Raw genomic sequence first — 21,970 nt, forward strand, 5'->3', positions numbered from 1 at the left:
CATCTACTGAATTCAGAAATTTAAACATTCTTACTTTTGCTCAATAATCTGTAATAAACAACAAACCTGTAAACTGCCCTTATATATATCAACTGCTACAACACCCTCCTTAGAGACAATATTTGGAAGGCAGTAAGAATAACAGTATTGAGATATTATATTTAAAGCATAAACAGCCTTAAAGTAGCAGCAATCAAACGTAAAAACAGCAAACAATATCCAGCCATTAATTCGTTAGGGCAGAGAGTATTTTAAGCTGAAAGTCACTGGAGGGAATTTTGATGTTCAGCCAAGGTTTAAAACACTACTAACAACTAAGATAGTAGGCTAAACCATACAAACACGTAGAATGATAATAAAATAGGAGAAAGATCAATGTTAGACAAAAAAACAAACAATTATGGGCACATAATCACCTGCAAGTGGCAAAATCCCAGTGCAAGAGGAAACACAAAAAGCTTCTGTCAGTGTACATAAGCTTCCAAATGTTCAGCAAATCAATGGCCACTGGTACAAATGCGTTTTGTACCAGTGGCCAAAGTGCAAACAGTGCAAGACATAATTTAAAAATAGAAAAACATGGTAAGAAATATACAAATAAGATTACATTAAAACAAGGATACAATTAAAGTGAAAAAGTTTATATTAATAAAGAAAAGAAAACATGTGCAGGGCTGTGTAACTGTGGGAAATTGTCCTGGGGATGTTTGTGTCTGAGTCAGGTGGTCAGTGGGGGTCCTGGGTTTTATTAATGAATGAATTTGAAGTCAAGACATTTTTATTTTATTTTTTATAAATGAGACAATGTTGGACACGCAAAGCTTCTGCTTGCTCTAAACATCCCTGAGCTTCAGGTGTCTGTCTTGCCTTATGATTCATGTAGTGCTCCACCAGCTTCATTTTCTGACTGTAGATATCAGCTGCTGTGGAGGCAGAATAACACTTTCTTAGATCAAAGGTTATCTTGTCCTTAGGTGAAACATTTAGCTTGAGAAATAGCTTCCACACCATGACCTAAAGTCAATCCAACCCATTCAGAAAGCTGGTCATATGCATCTTTCAATCGACGTGTTGGGTACATTTATGAAACATGAACTACTTTCTGTACTGGAAGTATTCCCAATAAGACACAATACACTTACCACTAACACCACTATAACTCAGGTACATGCTGTATCATTGCTGTTTCCAAAAAAAAAGATGTTAAATCTCCTCTGTCCAAAAACACTAGTGTGCTTCACCTTTGAACTGGTGAAATGTCGGTTGTCACCTGTCTCTGGGACTTCCACAACTCAGCACTCACCTGACTGCCATTATCCTTCATCGTTGTTTTATATTTGTTCTTTTATTATGGTTTCAAGTACAGTAATTGTTTTTAAAAAGTTCTTTACATATAAAGTATTCAGTTTTGGAGAGGAAGTGGCACATTCACAGGCAGCATGCTTATTTCTCATTCTTTTTTGATTTTTCTGTCCATTATCACACCTTCAGGATGAAAACCAGCAGGGTCTGTCAGATGAAGATTTACGAGCCGAGGTGGACACCTTCATGTTTGAGGGCCATGACACCACAGCCAGTGGCTTGTCTTTCATCCTCTACTCTCTGGCCTGCCACCCAGAACACCAGAAGCTTTGCAGGGAAGAGATCATTAAAGTTCTGGATGGAAAGGACACCATTGCGTGGTAAGCTTACATTGTTGACAACCTTGCCGTATGCAATGCAAGGGTGAGCTTAAGGCTGTCACTTTTTTTGTTTAGAATATTGAAAACTAACGTGTGTCTGTATTTTTTAAAGGGAGGATCTCAGTAAACTTCCATACACTACAATGTGCATTAAAGAATCCCTCCGCCTTTACCCTCCTGTACCAGGAATATCCCGGACCACCACCAAACCCATGACCTTTTTTGATGGAAGGACTTTGCCAAAAGGTTTGTTGTTACTGTTTTTGGAAAGGTCACATAGATAAGGCAGCATGCTCTACATCATAACGTTTACTTCAGTAGAAGAATATATTATTAACTTATATTGGTTTTGTCTCACATGGGTCTTCAATATTTAACCTATGGCCCTAAATCGGCCTTGCACAACATACAGCATATATTAACCCTTTAACCTACATGCTTTAAATGGTTGTAGCAGGTTAAAAAAATGTGTTTCACACTTTGATGTATTAAATGCTAGTCTAATTGTTTTAGTACACCTTGTTTTACAGTCTCTGCACAATCCAAAACACACTTTATTTTTTCTCATTTGTAGGTTGTAATATTGCAGCAAGCGTGTATGGAATTCACAGGAATGCAGCTGTCTGGGAAAACCCTGATGTAAGTCAAGTCTATCATCCTGAGCAAATCTTTGTTAAGTGGAAGCTCACCTGTGCCGACTCACTGCATGGTGTACATCGAATCAATGACAAGTAGACTTATGGTTCCTTCTTTGCTGTGGTGGTCCAACACCCTGCTTCTACATAAAAGTGACATTAATCAAATTAGTTCACAATTAATGCAAACTCTACAGTGACTTGGTTACAGAAGACCTGCCACTCTGTATTCTCTCGCTGTATTAGAGGTGTGAGTGGGCTTAAACTCGTAATATTTTCAGGGTAAAAAATGAAGACAAACGTGAGATTTATGCCACACTAATGATTTTTTTTTTCTTTTTCTCTTTTGTCGACACAGGTCTTTGACCCACTGCGTTTTCTACCGGAGAATGTTTCCAGGAGGTCCCCACATTCATTCGTGCCGTTCTCAGCGGGGCCAAGGTATTTCTTTACCTGATCATTCATAATTGGCAAACTATGAACTCTGGCTGCAGCCACTCTCTGTCTAATCATTTATCTATCTCATCAGTCTGCAGTATGTGAATGTGTAACCTTTGTCAGCCTCCCTTTTAACCAACACAATATAAACTGTTACAAATTGGGGTTACAGCAAACAATAGAGGTCAGTGTGACCTTTGAACAATGATACAATTCAAAACAATGCACAAACCCAAAAAGTGAACACCTTATGCAAATATTTGGAGTTAAGTAAACAACTCTTGCTACCAGCAGAAAAAAATGCACTGGATGACTGAACATGGATTAATGACTGTTGATTTGATATCCTTTACCATAAAACAACCCTTGTTTTTTTACTTTAAATTCACATGTTGCTTTCCTTTCATCATGTTGCCTTTTAAAGCATTTCATTTATCATCATATTCCTCATATTGTTTCTGTTTTCCCCGCTCAGAAACTGCATCGGTCAGAACTTTGCCATGAATGAGCTGAAAGTGGCGACGGCCCTGACACTGAAGAGATACCATCTGTTAGAGGACCCGACTCAGAAACCCAAGTTAATACCTAGATTGGTGCTTCGCTCAATCAATGGCATCTACATCAAGATCAAACCTGTAGACCCACAAGTGTAAATGCTCATTTCACATATTTTACTAAATCTTAATATAAAATCACTAACGGAAATTAATGAAGAGTATAACTGAAGTATTTTTTGGGGGAGAAATTACTTGATGAAAATAAAGTTGTTTGTATTTTAGTATAATTTTCTTACACTGGAACAGTTTTGGGCTGCACGGTGGTGTAGTGGTTAGCACTGTCGCCTCACAGCAAGAGGGAAAATGGATGGATGGATGGAACAGTTTTTAAAGAGATAGCTTTGCACCTAATATGTGGAGAAAAAAAAAAAGAATAAGACCTATGTTATAGCAGAACATTTGTGCACCAAATCAGTATGAAATAATTTCTTTATTTGTAAATGCACTATCCACCATAATATATTTTGAGAGTCAGTTTTTGTAATGGTTGATTGTTAGGACCAGATCAAATTTAATTTGGATGAACCGTCCTTAAAAAAAAGTTCACTACCTCTGTGTAAAGATTTACTTTTGCCTTTACCTTAACCTTATTAACTAATTTGAAACAGTTCCAAAGTACTTTGGTACCGAGGTATCTGGTCAATAAATACCTCCAGAATAAAGTGTTGGAGGTCTGTCCTCCCAGTTTAATTGCTTGGAGGCCATTGGATTACGTGCCTTTAGAAGACCTTTTAGGGAATACAGATGCAATCAACATTATTTAATCACAGCTGAATTCACTGCAGAGAGTTTTGAGTCAAAAGTAATTCATTTTTTATTTACAGTCATATGATTACAAAATCCACAAGGACAAAAAGTCACCAGCACAGTTTGTAAAAGTGAAACACCTCGTCTTTTGTTAACCTCTGATCTCCAACCTGTCACTTATAAGATCCCATGAAATGGCCACTTGAACTTCCTATATAACAGCTCATCTTTAGTGGTGACTTAATGCTGTACCAAAGTAGAAATAAGAAATTTCAACCATTAAGGCCTTCTGATCCTTCCTGCATGTTCTCTCAACCTAACCTTCCTTTCCTAGAACTTCTTGACCCTTTGTTTAAAATAACATTGATAGCTTGCTGTCTTATGTCTCCCCCACATCCTCTCTAAAAAGGGAACACGAGAAGTGTCGTGGTGGCCCCTGAGGTTAATATGTATATTAACCACCAAAACAAGTGAGAATACCATTTCATGGGACCTTTACAGTTGGGAATTACAACCAATTACATAATGTTCCACCAGTTTGACATGAATAACTTGACATGAATTTTTTTTGTCACTGTGCAAAGATGGTTCCTATGTCTCAAGTCGGTGTATAAACTGCACTGTAGTTTTTTTGCAAGTGAAAGATATTAACGAGCTACATGACCATCAAAACATACTAAATGCAAACCTTTGTGTTTTGAATACTGTTTTTTTTAAATTCTACAGCACAGTTGGTCTTTGTTACTGTGCTGCTGTTTGAATTTAAAACTACACTCCCTTACTACTTAATAGTCCAATTTACTGCCAACATAGAAAACTGTAAAATTCTTGCCTTTACAGTATACTACAAACCATTTAAAACTCAATATATATTGGAGAAAAGCCAAAGGACAGATGTGATCAACATACTGTTTGGACAGGGCAAATGGCTTTTATCTGCAGAAGAATCCAAATCAGCAACGAGAAGTTTGCATCATTACTTTCATGGGACGCCACATATAGATTTTGAAATGTTGACATTGGTTCAAAAGGCCATAAACAATAATACCTGCAAGTCTGCAGCTAAACCTCACTGAAAACGTTGACCATTGTGCACAAGTCACCATCTAGTGGCTTGTTGGACAAAAGCACTTGAGCTGATGTCCTATTGGTCTAATACATGTAATGGAAAGGCTTCACATTATATCGATAGGTTTTTCAAAATAAAAGCAGCCCTCTGTTTTGATAGAAACTGACTTCATGTCTGGATTCTCTGACTTTCCTGATTTCTCACAGTAAAATATTTGATATAAAAGTACTTTTTTTGCCATTTGTTTAATAGCATTATCAAAACACTGACAGAGTGAAAAAAATGTTGAAAAAGTGATTAGTAAAAAAAAAAAAAGCTACAACTCAACATCCAAAACATAACCATATCCATATAGCTCGTCACTCACAGACAAACATAGGCAACTGCACCTCTGAGGCTCAAATGCTAACTGCCAAGTCTTGTAAATTCATGTTAACTGTGTTTGCAATCGACAGGCTTCTGCTGTATTCCTGCCAAACTTATCAACTGCTGACATAGCAAAGTTGGTGATATCTTGTGACAGACCACAAAGAAATTGTGTGGTGCCTTTTGGTGGTGACAATGAGTAACACGACAAATAAAAAAAGAAGATTGAGATGTGAATGACTCCACCTCTGCCAGGTCACAGTCCCTGATGTATCTGCCGGTAACCTAAGAGTCAGCAGCTTTGGGGAACTGTTAGATGAGTAGTGAAGGGGTGGGTTTCTTTCCCGGCCAAGCTTCTTTGGCATACTTCTTTTTGCGTGGCTCGTTGTGTGTCTCTGGTAGGTAGGGGGCTGTGACAGGGGTGGGGTTGAGTGTGACAGGGGGCTGGTGAGCCTCTGGGGCCAGGTCCACCTCTGGCGCTGGGTTGGGGAAGGGCAGCGGAAGCCCTCCCTGCATAGAAGCACTTCCTGGAGCTCCCGTGGGCTGGTTCTCGTGACTGGTGGGAGGCAAGTCCCCGTAGAGACCACCACCCAAGTTGTAGCTGTGGATGCGCTTTGATGTCAGGTCATCGAGACCGAGAGTGTTGTGACCCTCTGATCTGCGTTTCTGCAGCAGAGATGACAGTGTGTTATCACCAGTTATACAAGTCATACATTACAACTTTTGCAGGTCATATGCCTAACCCATAGTAAATGATCAAAGTGTTACACAACACTAAATGAGCACACTACTTTTGGTTGAAACTACTTTTTGCTTCAATGGCACTGGTAATGTGCTGTGTGAAATTTGAAATAAACAAAGCTTACCTTGATGGGGATGACAGCAGTCTGCACCATGTTTCTAAACCGTCCCACCGAAGGGTCTATATCCTCTGTAAGTATTTAAAATACAAGTGTTAAAATGTATCTATGAATGTTTTTCTTCTCTTAAAAAGAAAAGTAGACATGCACATATCTTATCACAGAGCTTTATCATACATACCGACATAGTTTGGTTGTTTATTTACAGCATGATGGGAGGCCCCTAAACAAATTACTTTGTGGTGCTTAATTTGATATTCAGAGCATTAATATAGCAACAAACAACTATTTGCTATGTAAAGATATAGTGGAGTAATGTCTATCTGAGCAGAGAATGAAGTCGCTGCCCCTCTGTGGTTGTTATAATTTAAGCTTCGTCTTGAATTGGTGACATAAGCGGGCCAGCAGCGCAGGCTTTTAGTGAAGGTTTTTGCACGAGTACGCCCCCCATAGCTAGCTCACGGCTGCTGTTCTGCACTGTGTTCATATGTTTTTTTACAGCTGATAACTCCGTCCCGACCAACAGCGTCGTCGCGGAAGTGTCGCTCCCACCCTCCGGTTCCCTCTCAGCTAAATACTGTTAGCTCTGTCTGCTGGAGTTTTGATGGAGTTTGCACTGTTGCGAGTAATTGGGAAGCATTAGAAATGCTCTTTCAATAGCACTTGGAATATGTTTAATGTCTGTAAACGTCTTGGCTAAGGTCAAAACTAAAATCCTTTAAACTTCCTTTTCAGTTACATGCTGTAAAACCTCCACACAAGAAAAGGAATATACAAAATGCTAGCAATGAACCAAAAATTGTTTGATTTGTCATCATCAGTAAACAAACAACAGAGCTGTTGAAACACAAAGTTATTCAAGGTACGAGGGTTTCTTTGTGTTTACTTCAATACAGCCTTAACTTTGATCCATACCTGGGTTAATGATGGAGTCGTCCTCATTGAAAGTAACCCTGGAGTTCCTCCGCTTCCTCTTAGGCCTCTGGATTTCTAGATTACCCTCCTCAATTGTCAGTAGGGAGATTCGCTTGTTGTGAGCTGTGTTGAACTCTGTCAGGTTCTGTCGGGATGCAGACAGGCATTGATATCAATATACTACTACTTTACAAGACAGCAGTGTCACAGCCTGAGCAAGATAATAACAAGTGGCGTCATAAAACTAAGGAAAAAATACATTGTAGGCCTATAGCATATACTATAGGCATAAACAGGTTGTATTATCATTAGATCTTTGTCAATGTTATGTTCAATTTCACTTATGGAAAGTGCATTTTGCGTTAAAACTACTACAATCTAGGATCAGTGAGGATTTAAACAAAAACACAGAATGTTACACTTTATAAAGATGTACAAAAATGTGATAATTAAGAGACAACATGAAGCCATTTTCTTACTCTTTTTGTAATTTATATTTTAGAGCATGAGTATATTGTTTTTAATCGAGAAACTTAATGTACCTCCAGCTCTGTCTCTTCCTCTGGAAGCCCAAGCAGTCCTTTTAACTCCTCATCCTCTCCCGTCTTACTGTCTCCTGTGCCGGCTGTGCCTTGGGTCTGGGGTTTCTCTCTGATGGTATATGTTCTTGTTGAGGCCCCAAAAGATATTGTAGAGTCTATGGGTACTTGCTGAGGCTTGTGTGCCTCCAGGCGAATGTGTCCCAGGAAAGTACCGTGGGCTACAATGGTGAAAATCAAATGAAGTGGTTTGAAAATGTTAAGACGGATAATTCATAGTTTTCAAATGTTACATTAACGTGGAGATGAATCAAATATGATTCAGTCCTCATGGCAATTGCCCGTTGCTTTGTGTATAAAATCTCCAAAAACAATTAAGAAATTAAAAAGAATCTCAAAGCCAAAAGGGAAATATTCAAATTGCTTATTTTAGTTCCACCAACAGTCCAAAACAAAAACTATATTACATTTACATGGATAAAGCACAACAAAGCTGGAAAACGTAACATTTAGAAAGTAGATGATGTTGAAAATAACTAAACTATTAATCTATTATCAAAATAGTTGAAAAATGAATTTACTGTCTAACAGTTAGCACTATTGTGAATGTCCTGACCAGTAAAAGGATTGTTTGAAGGTTAATCATTCAGCATTTAGCATATTTATGTCTGACCTTTCCAGACACCGGTTCTAAATAAAACATGAGTATACAAGTGTGATTGTGAATGATTTCTTACTGCTGTTGAGGTCTATGAGAAAGAGCCTTTTCAGGTGTTTGTGGTAGACCAGGGCAGCGTGCACACGTGAGCATGACTGATGGTCGATGGTGAAGTCACACCAGTCCGGGTTCCTTCCGAACAAGTAGTACTTCTTTTCATCTATGATCAGTTTCTACGGGAGAGCACAGTTTCGGTGAATCAAGGTCCTTCAAACAACAACTGGTCAACAGGTATGCAACACTTCTTTGTGCCTCTGAGCCATAACTTTACAGTATTGCTTCCCCACTGAAAAGCTTAAATGTCAGGGCTTATTCTGCTCTTGCACCGTTTGAAGCCAGGCAGCCAAAGAACATCCCAGTGTGCAAAACACACGTGGGACAGAGTGGGCTGTCAGGCTCGTATCTGGTGCGTTCACATCATGTACATCCCATTCATAGTATCTATATACATGCATTAACTCATTACAGCTGATGGTTACCTCCATCAGTTTGTCTCCCTTCATCACGTCTAGATGGAGCCCCTGAGGCGGCTTGCCTGCCCTGAAAGACAACAAATGGTGAACATTTTAAAACATCTGCAAAGCCTACAAACAGGGCATTTGTGCAAAGTTGCTCGATACACTAAATCAATTGTCTCTCTTGACATGCGTAGCGTTGCATTCGTGATAAACGAGGTGGACCTGAACGTCACGTTAGCGCTGGTTATCTATTGCAATGCTGTTAAAAGACCAAAACTAAGGCAAATGCATGCGGAAAAAGCCCCATGTATACCACTAAACCCCTCCTGCTCATAACACACATCCTCACAATCAAACATATGACACATCCTCTTGCAAAAACGACTAAAAAAAGCCAAACGCCATTTGTAAATGAAAACCAACGTTGACGAGGTAGCCTGCTAGCTTGCTAACGCTAGCAGCAGTTACTATGAGCTTATCTCTGAGTCAGATGTCGATTATATGAATGAACAAGCGCTGCTTTGGTTATTTGCATGTGGTATTGCATTGCAAAGAGCCATCTACAACTGCAGCATGTGGATTTCCTCACCATGTTGGACAATCAAAAGGAGGTGCACTTTCTTTGCTTATTTTAGTCGCCATCTTGCCTCATCTTCTCATGGCCGAAGTGCATGCTGGGTAAACGTCACTCAGGGTAACTGGGAGTTGTTGTATTTCTATTCTGACACATTGCATCCCAATGAAAACACCAAATTGATGTATTTAAATATATTATGAGCACACAATTTAGACTGAAATTGGGTAAAATTATAACTGCTAAGAACAAGTGAGGGAAATGAAATTTAACAAGAATGACTTTGAGTTCCCTCAAAAACCAGCAGGGGTTGTCAGAGCCCAGGTTTCTGATTTAAAATATGTATGCTGCAGTAAAATGTATTTTTGGAAATGTGTCTGAATCCTGTTGTCGTGGAGATATAATGGTTTGAGGTTGAGGGTCTGCCTTGTCACGTCACAGAGGTTGGAGGATGCCAAGTTTGTTCAACAGGAAGTGAGGGTGTTGTGTTTGTTCAACTACATGCGGCTTAAGTAGTTTGAGGGGTAAATTCCCTGCGTGAAGGACGTGTCATGTGTCATGGCACACTTTGAAGGGCACAGGAAGGATGTACTTGGAAAGAAGTGTGGTACAGCTCCTTACAAGCTCAGGGAACCCCTTTTCTGGCTGGGATAAATATGTTAGGCCTTCCTTTCAAATATCAACTATTATTGTTGTGTTTTAAGCGTAAGGGCTGTTTAACAGAACTTTGTGTTTGGGGAAGTTGTTAATCTTCATATTCAAAAACAATTTTATTAATTAATTACACACACACAAACACACACACACACATGCAATAACACGTACACAAAACATGCCACATTTCCTTATAAAGGTATTTAACCTAGAGTGCCTATTTGCTTCAGATTATAGCAAATCAAGGCTTTAAAATGGAATCAAATAGATAACAGAATAATAACTCAGACATCTCCTTCCACAACCTAACAAGGGATAGGTAGTATCACTTGTCCTCCATCTGTGAATGCAAGCATTGTGCAAACAGCTCCTGTAACTTCCTCATTCACATTTGTGGTTTTTGACTGAGACAGCAACCTCCTTGTATGCTTCACATGACATTTGCTGTCTGCCTTCATTTTCGATCGAAGCGCACCGAGGCAACAGTGATGGCAGACTCGACTGCTTTGCCACTTCAAGAATTGATTGCTTCGTTGGACAACTCTTGTCTGCCAAGAATTCTGCAAGTTTGCTCTGGAGTGTATTTCCAAGGTAGGCATTTGTTCATTGTGAACTGAAACTTTGAGGGCAGATGAGGACAATAGAGATTAGAGATTATCTGAAGAGATTAGAATGGTACAGATCGTAACCTGTGTGGATTTCTGTTTTGTGATAGTTTATATCTATTGCATACATTAATATCAATATATTATGCAAGTTTACTACTTTTATCAACCCCAAATCAGACGTTATTGTTGCCAAATAAGACTGTGAGCATTTGTTTAAATTGAAAGTTTTTTTTTACTCATGATTGGTAATTAGAAATATTTCATATTAGAATAGGATTGAGTCAAGAAAGAATGTTATTTATATCTGATGTATCTGCTCATTACTGATTTTGTTATTTAGTTCCTTCTTTGGTCAAACTCTCAATCTCTATTTCAGGGTCTATATATGAACTCTCTGGGAGTGAAGTGTGCTTTTCTACTGGAGATCTAATAAAGGTCATTGGCATTGAACTCCTATCAGTTTGCTGTGAAGACATCAGCAACAATGAGAAGTTTGAGTTGCCTATCAACCACAAAGGTAAGTCTTTAGACTAAGATTCCTGTGAGAACGGCTAGTTTTGTTTCATAGCTGCCCACTGACGCTTGGTGCTGTTTCTCAGGTCTGTTCAAGGTTGTTCCAGAAGACATGCCATACAGTTCACTCGAGGAGATGGTGAGCCTGAGACCTGTGGAACTGGAATCCTGCCTTCCCTTCACCTTCACCAGCCTCTCCAAGATAACCGTTGGAAATTTCACACTGGGAGCCGATAGAGTTTTGACGGTGCTCTCCATCGAGCGGCATGAAGGCAGGGAGGATCAAGTGCGCTGCCATGTTCGGGGACAACAAGAGGCCTCTGCAGAAGTGTCTATCCCAATTTCTTCCCAAGGGGAGTTCAAGGAGTGTGAAAGCGAGGAGCGCTTCACTCTGCAGGAGATCATGTCGTCGCCCTGCCTGCGCAGTCGAAAGTTCCGCTTCATCAACACCACCAAGTGTGAACGGGCCCTTGTCCTCAGCCCAATATACCAGATCCAGGCCATCATGAGCAGTGAGAATAACTTATCTTCAATTTTTATTTGAAAAGAGTTAAAGTAACCTGCATCTTGCAAACATAATGGTTATTATTTTCACATTATTTATCTGATTCAAATTTATTAACATTTTTGGTGTGTAAATTAACCCTTACCCACACCCATTTCTTAAGTTGTTGTTTGTTTATTCATATGTCGTTAAGGTGACGGCATATCTGCCCCTTCCTTTTTCTCTTTCACTTCTACTTTTTCAACAAAAAAAAAAATATATATATATATATATTTTTTTTTTTTTTAAATAGCGTTAATATCCTTATGCCTTTGATTATGATAATCATTATTTGTATTATAATTGTTCTTCTTTTCTCATTGTGGGGCAATCACAATGCTGATTTATACCTCACTACTTGAGAGGCAAATATTGCACATTTACCACTACATTTATCTCCCAGTTTATAGTAAGCTGTTATGTGGAGGGTAAGATCCTAAAATCCCAATGATGATCTCATTAATCAGTATCATCAGTACTTTTGCTTATAGTAAATGCTCTGAATATATCTTCCGTCACTGAGGAAGCACACTGTACTTCATCAAGTGCCTCTATTACATTTCCTAACATAATTTCTCCAAAAATGTTTGTACAGTGAGGAAAAACATCTTGAAGTTTCCGTCCAGCTTAGAGGTGGATGTGTTCGATGTCACCGAGATCAGCGACGATGTGAATTTTGTGACCCCGCTCAATCTGCCGGAGGTCTTTTCCCAGCCGGATGAATCCTTCCCTTCAGTAGTAGAGATATTGGAGGGCCCAGAGACCCGCTCTCTGTTCAAGTGCAGCTGGCTGCCAGAACTAAGCAAGAACAGACACCTGATTTTCCACAAGATAGGAACCTCTGCCATGATTGTACTATCCAGCCTGAAAAGCCGAAAGACACAGCAGTACTTCCTGGTATCTCAGCAATATGGTGGACGATTTCGGAGGCGGCCAAGGGAGTTTAATTCAGTGTACGAGCTGTATGTCGCTTCAACCCAGGCACCGGGTCTGAAGGTGAGTGTAACAAAGAGCTGTGAGGAATATGAGGAGGAAGGCCTGCCTGCCCTCGGTGTGGGCGAACAACTGGAGGTTCTTCGCTGCGAAAGGATGGAGTTGCCTTGTGAAAGCAGCAAGGGACAGAAACAGTCCGTCGAGGCTCTTTTGTGTCAGCGTCTCCAAGAGCCAGATGATGATGATGATGACGATGATGATGATGATGATAAAGAGGCGGTCAAGCAGAAGGATGAGAGAGAGGAGATTATTCTGCCTCTGTACATGCAGGGTCACTTTGTGGAGGTAATAGCTGATAACAAGAAGTACCGAATCAAAGACTTGGGTAAGGAGTTTAGTTTGCCGCTGGATGTGAAAGTGGTGAGCCGGGACACCGAACTCGAGACTGATCCACTGGTTGGGTTTTCATGTCTCAGAATAGAGGGGGCCATGATAGAGCCCACCATCCAGGCAAGCTTTCTGCACAGGCCAGACCACTGTTTCGAGATCCCAACCCAGTGGCTCTCTATGTCCGTGTGTTTTACCAAGGACGCCCTGCCATGGCCCAGCGGTGATCCACCCAAGTGCCATGTGGATCGGGTTACTGAGGTGACAGACACCTTCTTTTATGAATTTCGCAAACAGGGGAACTCCGATGAAGCTCCTCCACCTCGACCACCAAAGCGTAATCTGTCATCTTCAAAGTCTTGCAAAAAATCAACAAAGAAAACATCCAAGGGAGTCAAGTCCAAGCCCAGACCAGAGAAAAGCGCCCCGACCAAGGAGTTGGCCGATTTGACTTTACATAAGAAAAGAAGGCCCCCAGCTCCACCTCCACCAGTAAGTATGGCTTTTCATACATATGACATTGCAGCAAACTATTTAGAATCTATTGCGGTCGTCGTTTTGTTCACCATGTCACTTGTCTTATGTTACTGTGTAAAAACACCAGCGCTACTTCTATATCAGACAAAACAATTTCTCACAATGTGACTTTCAGGAAATCTCAAACCGGTGGGAAATGAGAGGCAATGCAAATACATGATGCTTCCACTTTTTGCTGTGGTTAAGAAGTAGTGCGTATAATAAAGTTTAATGTTTTCTGACTTCCTCTTGTCGTGCAGGCTATTTTGGGTGATGAACCTCCACCCGTTGTACCCCGAAAGCACTCAGTGGCTGAAATGACAACAGGCAAGGCTCTGCCAAACACGTATGTGGAAAGGGAGGAGTCGATTAAAAAAGGTGAAGATCACATTTTTATCCGATAGATTCCAGTCATACTGGCAACACTTAAAGGATAATTCTGACATTATTGTATAATTTTTATTAAGACCAAAACCAACAATACTTACAATAAAAAAAAATGCTAATTTACTAATTAATACATAGGGACGCTGTAGTTTGTAATTAATGTTACTCCATGATGCGTTTGTTCGGGACTACTGTCAGATACAGATTGATACACATTTGATAATAGGTATTTATAGGGTTGATGCTAAATCACTAAAGTGTTCATGTAGGAGAAATGAAGTAGAAAAACATTGGTTTTTTTAATTTATATTTATGGACAACAATAGAGCTCTATGACAGAAGCTATACCAGGCTTTTTAATGCACCCTCATGCTGTTTGTGAGATAAAATACTAAGAACTTAAAATATTCAATATTACTGATTGATTACCTGTTCCCCTTCTTCTTCAGTGCAATTGTGTGAATCTGAAGATGAGGACAGCGACCATGACTATGAAATTGTGGATGACACTTTCACAATGGTAGTGAAGAAAGCACAAGAGAATGCCATGCATTACTAAAGTTTGTAAAACCGCAGCAGAAAAATATCCCATATACAGTAGTGGCAGAAATTAAGAATGACTAGGTAGATTGTCTTATTGCTGTTTGTAATCTCTCTTATCTTGAATAACTCTGTTGTATTGTAGCAATGTGGTATATATTTAAATGTGTGAGACTTTACAGTCCAACAAAGAAACCTGTCCATGAATTCCTAGATATTGTTGAAACTCATTGGGATTTAATTTAATTTTCAAACTCTACAGGAATATTTCCTGTTGAAATTCTTTATCACTTCATCCTGACGCTGTATCACAAACTGTAATTGAACAAATACTACCATTTGTGGTATTTAATGTGATAGTATTTGTAGAAATGTGAAAAAGGTACACATAAAAGTACATGTGTACGTTTTGTTCAAACTTGTCACCAAATCTTGGTTCTAACCATATGGTAATGTTTTTATATATTTTTTTGTGTCGGCAAAGCTTGTAGTTTTGCATAAATTACCATTATACTGTGCAATTTCTTTTGCAGTTTTTGTATATAGTCCATCCTGGAACGTCAGCAACACATTCCAGTATAAGTACAGTCTAATCACAACACCACAAACAGCCTTGAAAATGACCAGAGTTGAATCATTGCCTTGTTACCACAGAATAATGCATATTTATAAGCTTTACAGAGGTGTTACATTTTATAGAATAGGCATTTGATGGATATAGCAACCTCATATAGTATCAGCGTATGCATACAAACTTTAAACAGGAAAGGCTATAACCAGTCTGGGAGGCACGAGTCTTAATTAAGTAAGTTTCTCACACGCATGGCTATGTGTTAGTACAATAGCAGAAGCTCTACCAGCAAACTTAACATACGAGAATACAAAAAGATGCCACACAAAGTATCAAATCCTGTATTGACTTATTTATCCCATTGAAATGATGGTTTTGACTCACTGCCTAGAAAGATCAAAATAACAAGTTCGTTTTGCATTCATTATGAACCATCGCCATTTCTTTAAAGGTTGGAACCATTTATTTAAATTACAAACGTACTGTAGATTTTGGTTTTATATTGTATTTATGACATTTAGCATCACTAATAAAGTGGCTTCCTAATCAACTAATGCCTATGTGGTTTATTTAAATTTGATTCAAAGCTGTGAACCAGTGCAACCTGGTTGACAGATGTGTTGTTGTACATTTCTGAATCCTGCTCAAACTGAATCTGCCACAGGTGGACTTAAATCAAGGCAAACATCTGAAGTGTGACCCTAAGATACAGGATGCAAAACTCACTTTGTGGTGGCACAGCTATTTTACACATGTAAATTAAATATATATATATTTATATCTAAATAAATTTGCAGAAGTTTCTTGTTCGTCATGGGAAACGGGGGTTGTGATTGTCTCAAGTTAAGGTTAAGTACAACAAAATGTGGAAATGGAAAATTCTTAACTAATTTCTAAACCCACTGTAAAGACTATATTAGTAAGTTAGAAAATATAATTCAAAAAGTGAATGTTTAAATTATGAAACAAAAGAGTTCCTGGTAGACGACCCGACTGTATTTTGGATAATCTTTTAATTTCGGCAAAAGTAAAGTTACATAGTGAAAAAATATAGTGAGTACTGACGTTTCTAAATATTTAAAATTACAAAATGCTTTACAATGGAGTTGCGAAATACAGAATAACAATATTAACTGCCAACAACGGCTTCTTCAACAGCAACACCTTTGGGACTTGCAAAATAGCGAAAACAACCTCAGAATGACAGGATGTGTACGCAGAAAAAGGTCTCATCAAACCTAAACCACATGTTCCTTAAACTACCATCAACCACAGAACCTTAACAGAGAAGGATTCTCAGGGAGTCACTCAGGGCAGAGAGGATGTAATTTAGTTGATAGATTTGAGTTATAACATTATAACTCAATATAATATTGACTAGTATCAGACTGAAACTCAAATAACTGGTGCCAAAACATGAAGGAGTCTAATCATCGTTGTCTGTTGATTTGTAGTGATCTTCGTCGATGGTAGAGAAGATGTGACCCTCGTTGCTTAGGAATTCCACTGCTTGCCTGTTCAAGCACAAAAGGGAGATATTAAGAATATTTTGAAGCGCTTTTTATATAAGCACAGTGCAAATCATGAATTAGCTGTCAAGGAGCCATCTCAACAAAAGTCAGCCGATAATATCATTAAATATGCTCTGATTTTCATCATAGGGAGAAGTCGTTATTGGTTGCAATATAGAAACTGACTTTACTGTCCAAATTAAAAAAAAAACAACACTAAACATAATGTAAATATTATTTTACAGGTTATCCCTTTACAACTGTAGAGCGGCACTTTGCTTACTTTATGACAGCCATACTCATGACACTTAGTCTCTGCTTCAGGTCCTGAATGCTGATGCCCTGTGGGTCTGGGCAGCCTCTTATCAAACTCAGCACCTTGTGGGATAAACAATGACATATTAAAAACATGCACACAGCATCATATTTCACATACATTCTTTACTTCCTTACTACTTATTTTTCTTAGTAAGCTATTTTCATGTAATTCTGTGCTATAAGAAGAATGGAAAGGAAGTATGAGACACTGAGCATTGAGTGATGCAACTTCTTTCTCTGTGCATATGTGAAAGACCATAAAAACATGAAGATTTTTCATATCTAGTTACTCTTTTTGTCCATATTAATTTGTAATTAGAGACTGGCTTATGTTGATCATAACAGCAGCATATTACTGTTCACATTGTAATGTTTATATTTAAAAATAAGTAAATGTCAAAACATTTCAAGGCAAACTGCCTAGAAAAATTAAAAGGACCTTAGAAAATGGGCTTAGTGGCAATATATTTTAATTTATAATCTTAATAAAAAGAGGCTACCAAAGGCTTTATTTTTATTTTTGCAAAGCAGTGTGCCTTGGTATTTTTTGATAATGACTTATTGATCACAAAGCTAAATACAAGTCTAACTTGTAACTCATTAAAGTTTCAGAGGTTGAAATTGTATGCCTTTTTTTGCACTGGTTGAAAAGTTTTTTAAAATCTGTTTAATTGCCAACTCCAAAGTCCATAAATTAGCAGTAACAGTCAAAATCATTCATTAAATTAAAAAAGTAGTGTATTCCTAAAATCTTAACTTTATAACATAATTTAGGCCCACCTGATTCTGGTTTGCGCTTAACCCATTGTTGCCCATGTCGCTAGCGCCTGCATAGCTCCCTCCCCTGCTTTCCATGGCCGGTCGTGAAATAGGCGTGACATCACTGCTCATTCCTCCGCCAGCACTCAACTGAAAGAGAAACCAAACAAAAATTGTGAAAACAATTTCTTGGTAATAACACAAAGAACATACCCAAAGACAGATGGAAGATAAATACTGTGAAATAAGCAAATTCCACTCATGGGCCAAAGGCTGAGAAAAGCCAAGTATTACATAACAACAGTGTTGGTACATGCTGGAACCATATACTGTTTACTCAACAAAACACCATGTTAGTGCTTTCTGCTTCCTATTTATGGGTTTTGGCCAGCTCATCAGTATCTTTATAGTTATGGCATGTTCAAAGTCAGCAGATTTCAGATCTCAATACTAACTTAAACTAGGCATTATAGACTGATAGCTAAACTGACTTCCTTACTTTGCATTACATTACATTACATTACAGTCATTTTATCCAAAGCGACTTACAATCAGTAGTATATTACATATCATTCACCCATTCACACACTGATGACAGGCTACCATGCAAGGTGCCACCATCAGACTCTAACTAACATTCATGCAACATCCAGTCCACACCGATGGCAAGCCTTCGGGAGCAACTTGGGGTTAAGTGTCTTGCCCAAGGACACATCGACTGCCGAAGCCGGGTATCGAACCACCGATCCTCTGATTGGAGAACTACCTTGCTCTCCACTACGCCACAGCCGCCCTTTGCGTTTGAAAACAAAAATAAAGGACGCTTGGGTTTATGCTTAAAATATCTCACCATGGTTTGAGGTTTGCTGAGCGCCAGGTGAGCTTGAACAACCTCCAGCATATGCGAGGTTATTTCATTCATGTCCTCCAGGGACCTGACTCCAAATGCCACGACAGATCTGTGGTTCTGAGAAAGGTTTGGAATTTTTAATAAAACAGAATATACCCTTGTGTCATAGCAGCAACGCAGGAAACCATTTTCATATTATTCACACGCTCAGTCAATTTATAAACAGCCAAATTCATAGAGGAACTGCTATTGTAGAAATCAGAACAATATCACAAAAGTATAACTGCTCATGAAACAAGTTTTCCTACTAAATGTCACATGTTGACATTGCTTCACACGAGATCACAGAGCTATGGTTCCTGTTTGATTCTGGGAGAGGATTTTAAAACAGTAAACTCACCTGAAAGGAGCGCAGATTGCCAGAGACTTTGACATATGTGCCTGGAGGCAGGACAGTGCTGTCCACACTGGGGTCCTAGACATACCAAAACAACAGTGTTATTGATTTGAGTAGTTTACCAAACAAAGATATGGTTCCGTTTCTGAACATGGAAATATAACAATGTTCAGTTTTTACTGTTTACTTGTGACATAATGTGTGGGATTTTTTGGTCTGGGTCTTGATTTTACATTCTTAAATTGATGCTGGTATAATTGTCTCCATCATTGCTTGATCCACTCATTTGATGTTTTTGTATGTGTTATGTATATAGTACACATTATCCAAATGTGACCTCATAAACTTTGATGTGTGTACTCTTGTTAACTACCACTCACACAATAAAATGTGTGATCTCACATCCAAAAATAAACCAGTTATCTTTAATTGTGCAAAGAATCTCAGTTGAACAGGAAACCCAAGTGTTTTATATTTAAACAGACAAACAGCATTGTTTAAATTGTTTGTGCAAGGATAAAAGCCCCGTCACTGACCTCTGTGTCCACCCACTGCTTCACATCCATGGGAGCACCGGTCATGTCGTCGACTTTGTACTGTATGTTGGTCATGGATTTGTCTGTGCTCCTGATGATACCCACGATGGTAACCTATAACACAGAACATTAACTGTTATCCAACAGTGAGATCCAAACAGTAACTTGCCACAAGTTCAATCAAATTTTGAGAATGTATGATTATTGAACATTATTCGGCATAAAATTTCAATCCACAAAAGTGCCTACAGGTTATGTCCATTGGAATGCTGAGACAAGTAGTTGATAACTAATCCGACGACTAGGGATGCTACTAACAAATGTATTCATTATAGGTTGATCAGATGATTATTTTCTTGATTGATCATTGTTCTCTATAAAATGTCAAAAAAAAAGAGAAAAATGGCAATTTTATTTTCATAGAGTACAAGATTATGTATTGAATTGGCTTGTTTTTTCTAGCACACCAACCCCCCCCCCACCATGCAGATACATGGTGTGTCGCTCGACTCTCTAATTATTTAACAAATTGTTTCTGCTTTTTTTTTTACCATTGTATATTGAATATCTTTGAGCTTTGGACTGTTGTTTGGACAAAAAAGGAAATTGAAAGACACCTAACAGATCTTTCCTACATTTTATTCTTTCATGCCCGCCATTAGAAGCAAATGAGTTAAACAACAGAAGAGGGATGATTATCTAATCATTGTGAAACTAATTAATTTCAACCCTAATGCACCTGCATCTTTAGAAACTGGTTGGTGTAACAGTCGTTGACGTGTTCTGAACCCTCCTGTGCAGTCTCTGCTTTGCTTCAGCTTACCTGGGCAACTTCCACCTCTCCTACTTTGAAGGCCTCGTCAGCCTGGGAGGCCGACATCAGTTGAGACACTGTGCAGGGGATTATCTGCGAGGCACGGGTTCTCTGCAAAAACCAATCAGTGTTTCCATCAGTGCACAGAAAGATGATGTGTACACAAATGTGGGAAAAAGGAAAAAGTGTGGCAAAGCTTTTGATTGGCTGATGAACCTAGTCTGTTCAAGATATGAATGTGCAGGGATGTTGCTTTGATTCATGCTCTGCACAATGTGTTTGTCTGTATTGTAACGTCAGACTACAAACCCCTTTCTTCTCTCCTCCCTGGGATGCAGCAGGTGATGCAAAGCCCCCTGGAGACTGAGTGTAGCCTCCACCAGTGCTGGAATCATTATATCCTCCTGGGAAACAAAATAGGGCAGAGACAGCTGAACTAAATGGCCGTGTGTTCTCCTCATAAAAAAAATTCACCAACCTTTTAAAGACACGACAACAAAGAAGCAAGTAGGCTAATATCTGTTAGTCAAGCTAACAAGCCCACATGACCCTTTATATGAACACAACAGTGGGGTCAGTAAACTCACCCTGGTTCCACATTCTGGTCCCTTGTTATTTTGCTAATAGAGTCAGATGTGAATGTTATTAACACTGTGGAGCAGGTACAGCAGACACACACTGTTCTGAGACTTCCTTGTGGTCCCGCGCGCAAAACTCAATATACAGCGCATGCGCGTAGCAAAAGTCCCGGGAACCCACGATTGTCAATCTGGATGTTTCTAGCCCTGATTTAGGGTTGTCAGGCAGTTGTTCCTCCGGGTTGTTTGCACAAATACTGTCGTTGTGTTTGCACTAACCCTCAACAATTTCCCTTACCATAAATTTAGCCTCGAATTGAAATTGTCGGCTGATATGGCTTGTTGGAGCGGTAAACAGCCCTGAAGAAAGGTGTGCCTTAAAGGCAAAACTCTGGGTTTTAAAAATGTACCATGCCGATCCAAGGCTGTGCTGCCTTCAGGTCCTGTTGGACATATTGCTTTTACTACTTAGAGTGATCGCTTCATCCTTGGCAATTGCTATGTTAACAGTCGTTATACATGTATCAGTTAGGAAATAAAATATAAAATAATTATTTCATCAAGCTTTTCAAATTTATTTAATTCTTTGCAATGTCTTGATATTATGTTTGCATTTTAAATGTTGCTTCTTGTGACCATTTCAAATAAATATATTATCTACAGTTGCAACCACATCTCAGGGAAGTACGAGCATCACCCGAAGGCAGCATACCCACCTGAAGAATTGTTCTGCTGGAAGACTTGTCTCATTTTATGAAATCACAACATTTTATGAAATATTACATTTACAGTAATTGAAACATTAACACATACAGATTAAAGATAAATCGTGCACCATTTTTGCTCTGAACCCATATATATATATATTTATGCTGTACTACCCTGGGGAAAATAAACATGCCAAAGAGGTCAACTGTGTCATGATTTTATCTTTAGCCCACATAAAAATAGTATGCATGGAGCATGGATCTGGTTTACATAATGAGAACTGTATGA

General features: G+C 38.9%; 4 protein-coding genes and 1 non-coding gene across 6 annotated transcripts; 2 read left to right on the forward strand and 3 right to left on the reverse strand.

The window, feature by feature from the left end:
• Positions 1 to 1,491: 1,491 nt before the first annotated feature.
• LOC129109879 (cytochrome P450 4A12) lies at positions 1,492 to 5,294 on the forward strand (the record flags this gene model as incomplete). Its single annotated transcript, XM_054622027.1, is given in 5 exon segments — positions 1,492 to 1,682; positions 1,795 to 1,928; positions 2,257 to 2,321; positions 2,676 to 2,758; positions 3,231 to 5,294. Coding segments are annotated over 5 exon segments (651 nt in total), but the record flags the coding sequence as incomplete, so codon positions are not given.
• Positions 5,295 to 5,387: 93 nt separating this feature from the next.
• ppp1r8b (protein phosphatase 1, regulatory subunit 8b) lies at positions 5,388 to 9,656 on the reverse strand. Of its 2 annotated transcripts, none has more exons than XM_054622025.1 (7): positions 9,574 to 9,656; positions 9,006 to 9,066; positions 8,546 to 8,699; positions 7,812 to 8,029; positions 7,270 to 7,414; positions 6,361 to 6,425; positions 5,388 to 6,160 (listed from the first exon to the last, which is right to left on the reverse strand). In XM_054622025.1, the coding sequence occupies exons 1-7, from the start codon at positions 9,624 to 9,626 to the stop codon at positions 5,807 to 5,809; spliced, it is 1,050 nt and encodes a 349-aa protein (XP_054478000.1). In that variant the 5' UTR covers positions 9,627 to 9,656; the 3' UTR covers positions 5,388 to 5,806. The 2 variants fall into 2 exon arrangements, with proteins under 2 accessions (XP_054478000.1, XP_054478001.1); XM_054622026.1 differs by lacking the exon at positions 9,574 to 9,656 and adding an exon at positions 9,334 to 9,375.
• On the reverse strand, positions 8,771 to 8,938 carry LOC129110354 (small Cajal body-specific RNA 1). The gene has a single exon (XR_008532218.1). It is a non-coding gene; the product is annotated as a small Cajal body-specific RNA 1 (non-coding RNA).
• A 1,031-nt stretch (positions 9,657 to 10,687) lies between the features above and the next one.
• themis2 (thymocyte selection associated family member 2) lies at positions 10,688 to 15,944 on the forward strand. The gene is made up of 6 exons (XM_054621730.1): positions 10,688 to 10,803; positions 11,197 to 11,337; positions 11,420 to 11,845; positions 12,473 to 13,689; positions 13,974 to 14,091; positions 14,550 to 15,944. The coding sequence occupies exons 1-6, from the start codon at positions 10,701 to 10,703 to the stop codon at positions 14,657 to 14,659; spliced, it is 2,115 nt and encodes a 704-aa protein (XP_054477705.1). The 5' UTR covers positions 10,688 to 10,700; the 3' UTR covers positions 14,660 to 15,944.
• Positions 15,945 to 16,191: 247 nt separating this feature from the next.
• Positions 16,192 to 21,127, reverse strand: rpa2 (replication protein A2). The gene is made up of 9 exons (XM_054621017.1): positions 20,984 to 21,127; positions 20,706 to 20,800; positions 20,406 to 20,507; positions 19,583 to 19,696; positions 19,050 to 19,124; positions 18,650 to 18,766; positions 17,821 to 17,949; positions 17,006 to 17,100; positions 16,192 to 16,725 (listed from the first exon to the last, which is right to left on the reverse strand). The coding sequence occupies exons 1-9, from the start codon at positions 20,994 to 20,996 to the stop codon at positions 16,638 to 16,640; spliced, it is 828 nt and encodes a 275-aa protein (XP_054476992.1). The 5' UTR covers positions 20,997 to 21,127; the 3' UTR covers positions 16,192 to 16,637.
• Between the last annotated feature and the right edge of the window lie 843 nt (positions 21,128 to 21,970).

The sequence above is a fragment of the Anoplopoma fimbria genome, chromosome 20 (assembly GCF_027596085.1).
Source record: "Anoplopoma fimbria isolate UVic2021 breed Golden Eagle Sablefish chromosome 20, Afim_UVic_2022, whole genome shotgun sequence".
NCBI classification, from domain to species: Eukaryota; Metazoa; Chordata; class Actinopteri; order Perciformes; family Anoplopomatidae; genus Anoplopoma; species Anoplopoma fimbria.

What these genes read in the sequence shown, in the direction of transcription:
- ppp1r8b (XM_054622025.1), bottom strand. Translation starts at nt 9,626, where the DNA reads ATGGCGACTAAAATAAGCAAAGAAAGTGCACCTCCTTTTGATTGTCCA. An exon ending in CCTTTTGATTGTCCAACATG is followed by an intron (nt 9,067 to 9,573) that starts GTGAGGAAATCC and finishes GTTGTCTTTCAG; the next exon opens with GGCAGGCAAGCCGCCTCAGG. An exon ending in TCTCATAGACCTCAACAGCA is followed by an intron (nt 8,030 to 8,545) that starts GTAAGAAATCAT and finishes TCACCATTGTAG; the next exon opens with CCCACGGTACTTTCCTGGGA.
- rpa2 (XM_054621017.1), bottom strand. An exon ending in AGCAGTGGGTGGACACAGAG is followed by an intron (nt 19,125 to 19,582) that starts GTCAGTGACGGG and finishes TGGTATGTCTAG; the next exon opens with GACCCCAGTGTGGACAGCAC. An exon ending in TAAGCGCAAACCAGAATCAG is followed by an intron (nt 17,101 to 17,820) that starts GTGGGCCTAAAT and finishes TTATCCCACAAG; the next exon opens with GTGCTGAGTTTGATAAGAGG.
- themis2 (XM_054621730.1), top strand. Translation starts at nt 10,701, where the DNA reads ATGGCAGACTCGACTGCTTTGCCACTTCAAGAATTGATTGCTTCGTTG. An exon ending in GATCCAGGCCATCATGAGCA is followed by an intron (nt 11,846 to 12,472) that starts GTGAGAATAACT and finishes ATGTTTGTACAG; the next exon opens with TGAGGAAAAACATCTTGAAG. An exon ending in CCCCAGCTCCACCTCCACCA is followed by an intron (nt 13,690 to 13,973) that starts GTAAGTATGGCT and finishes CTTGTCGTGCAG; the next exon opens with GCTATTTTGGGTGATGAACC.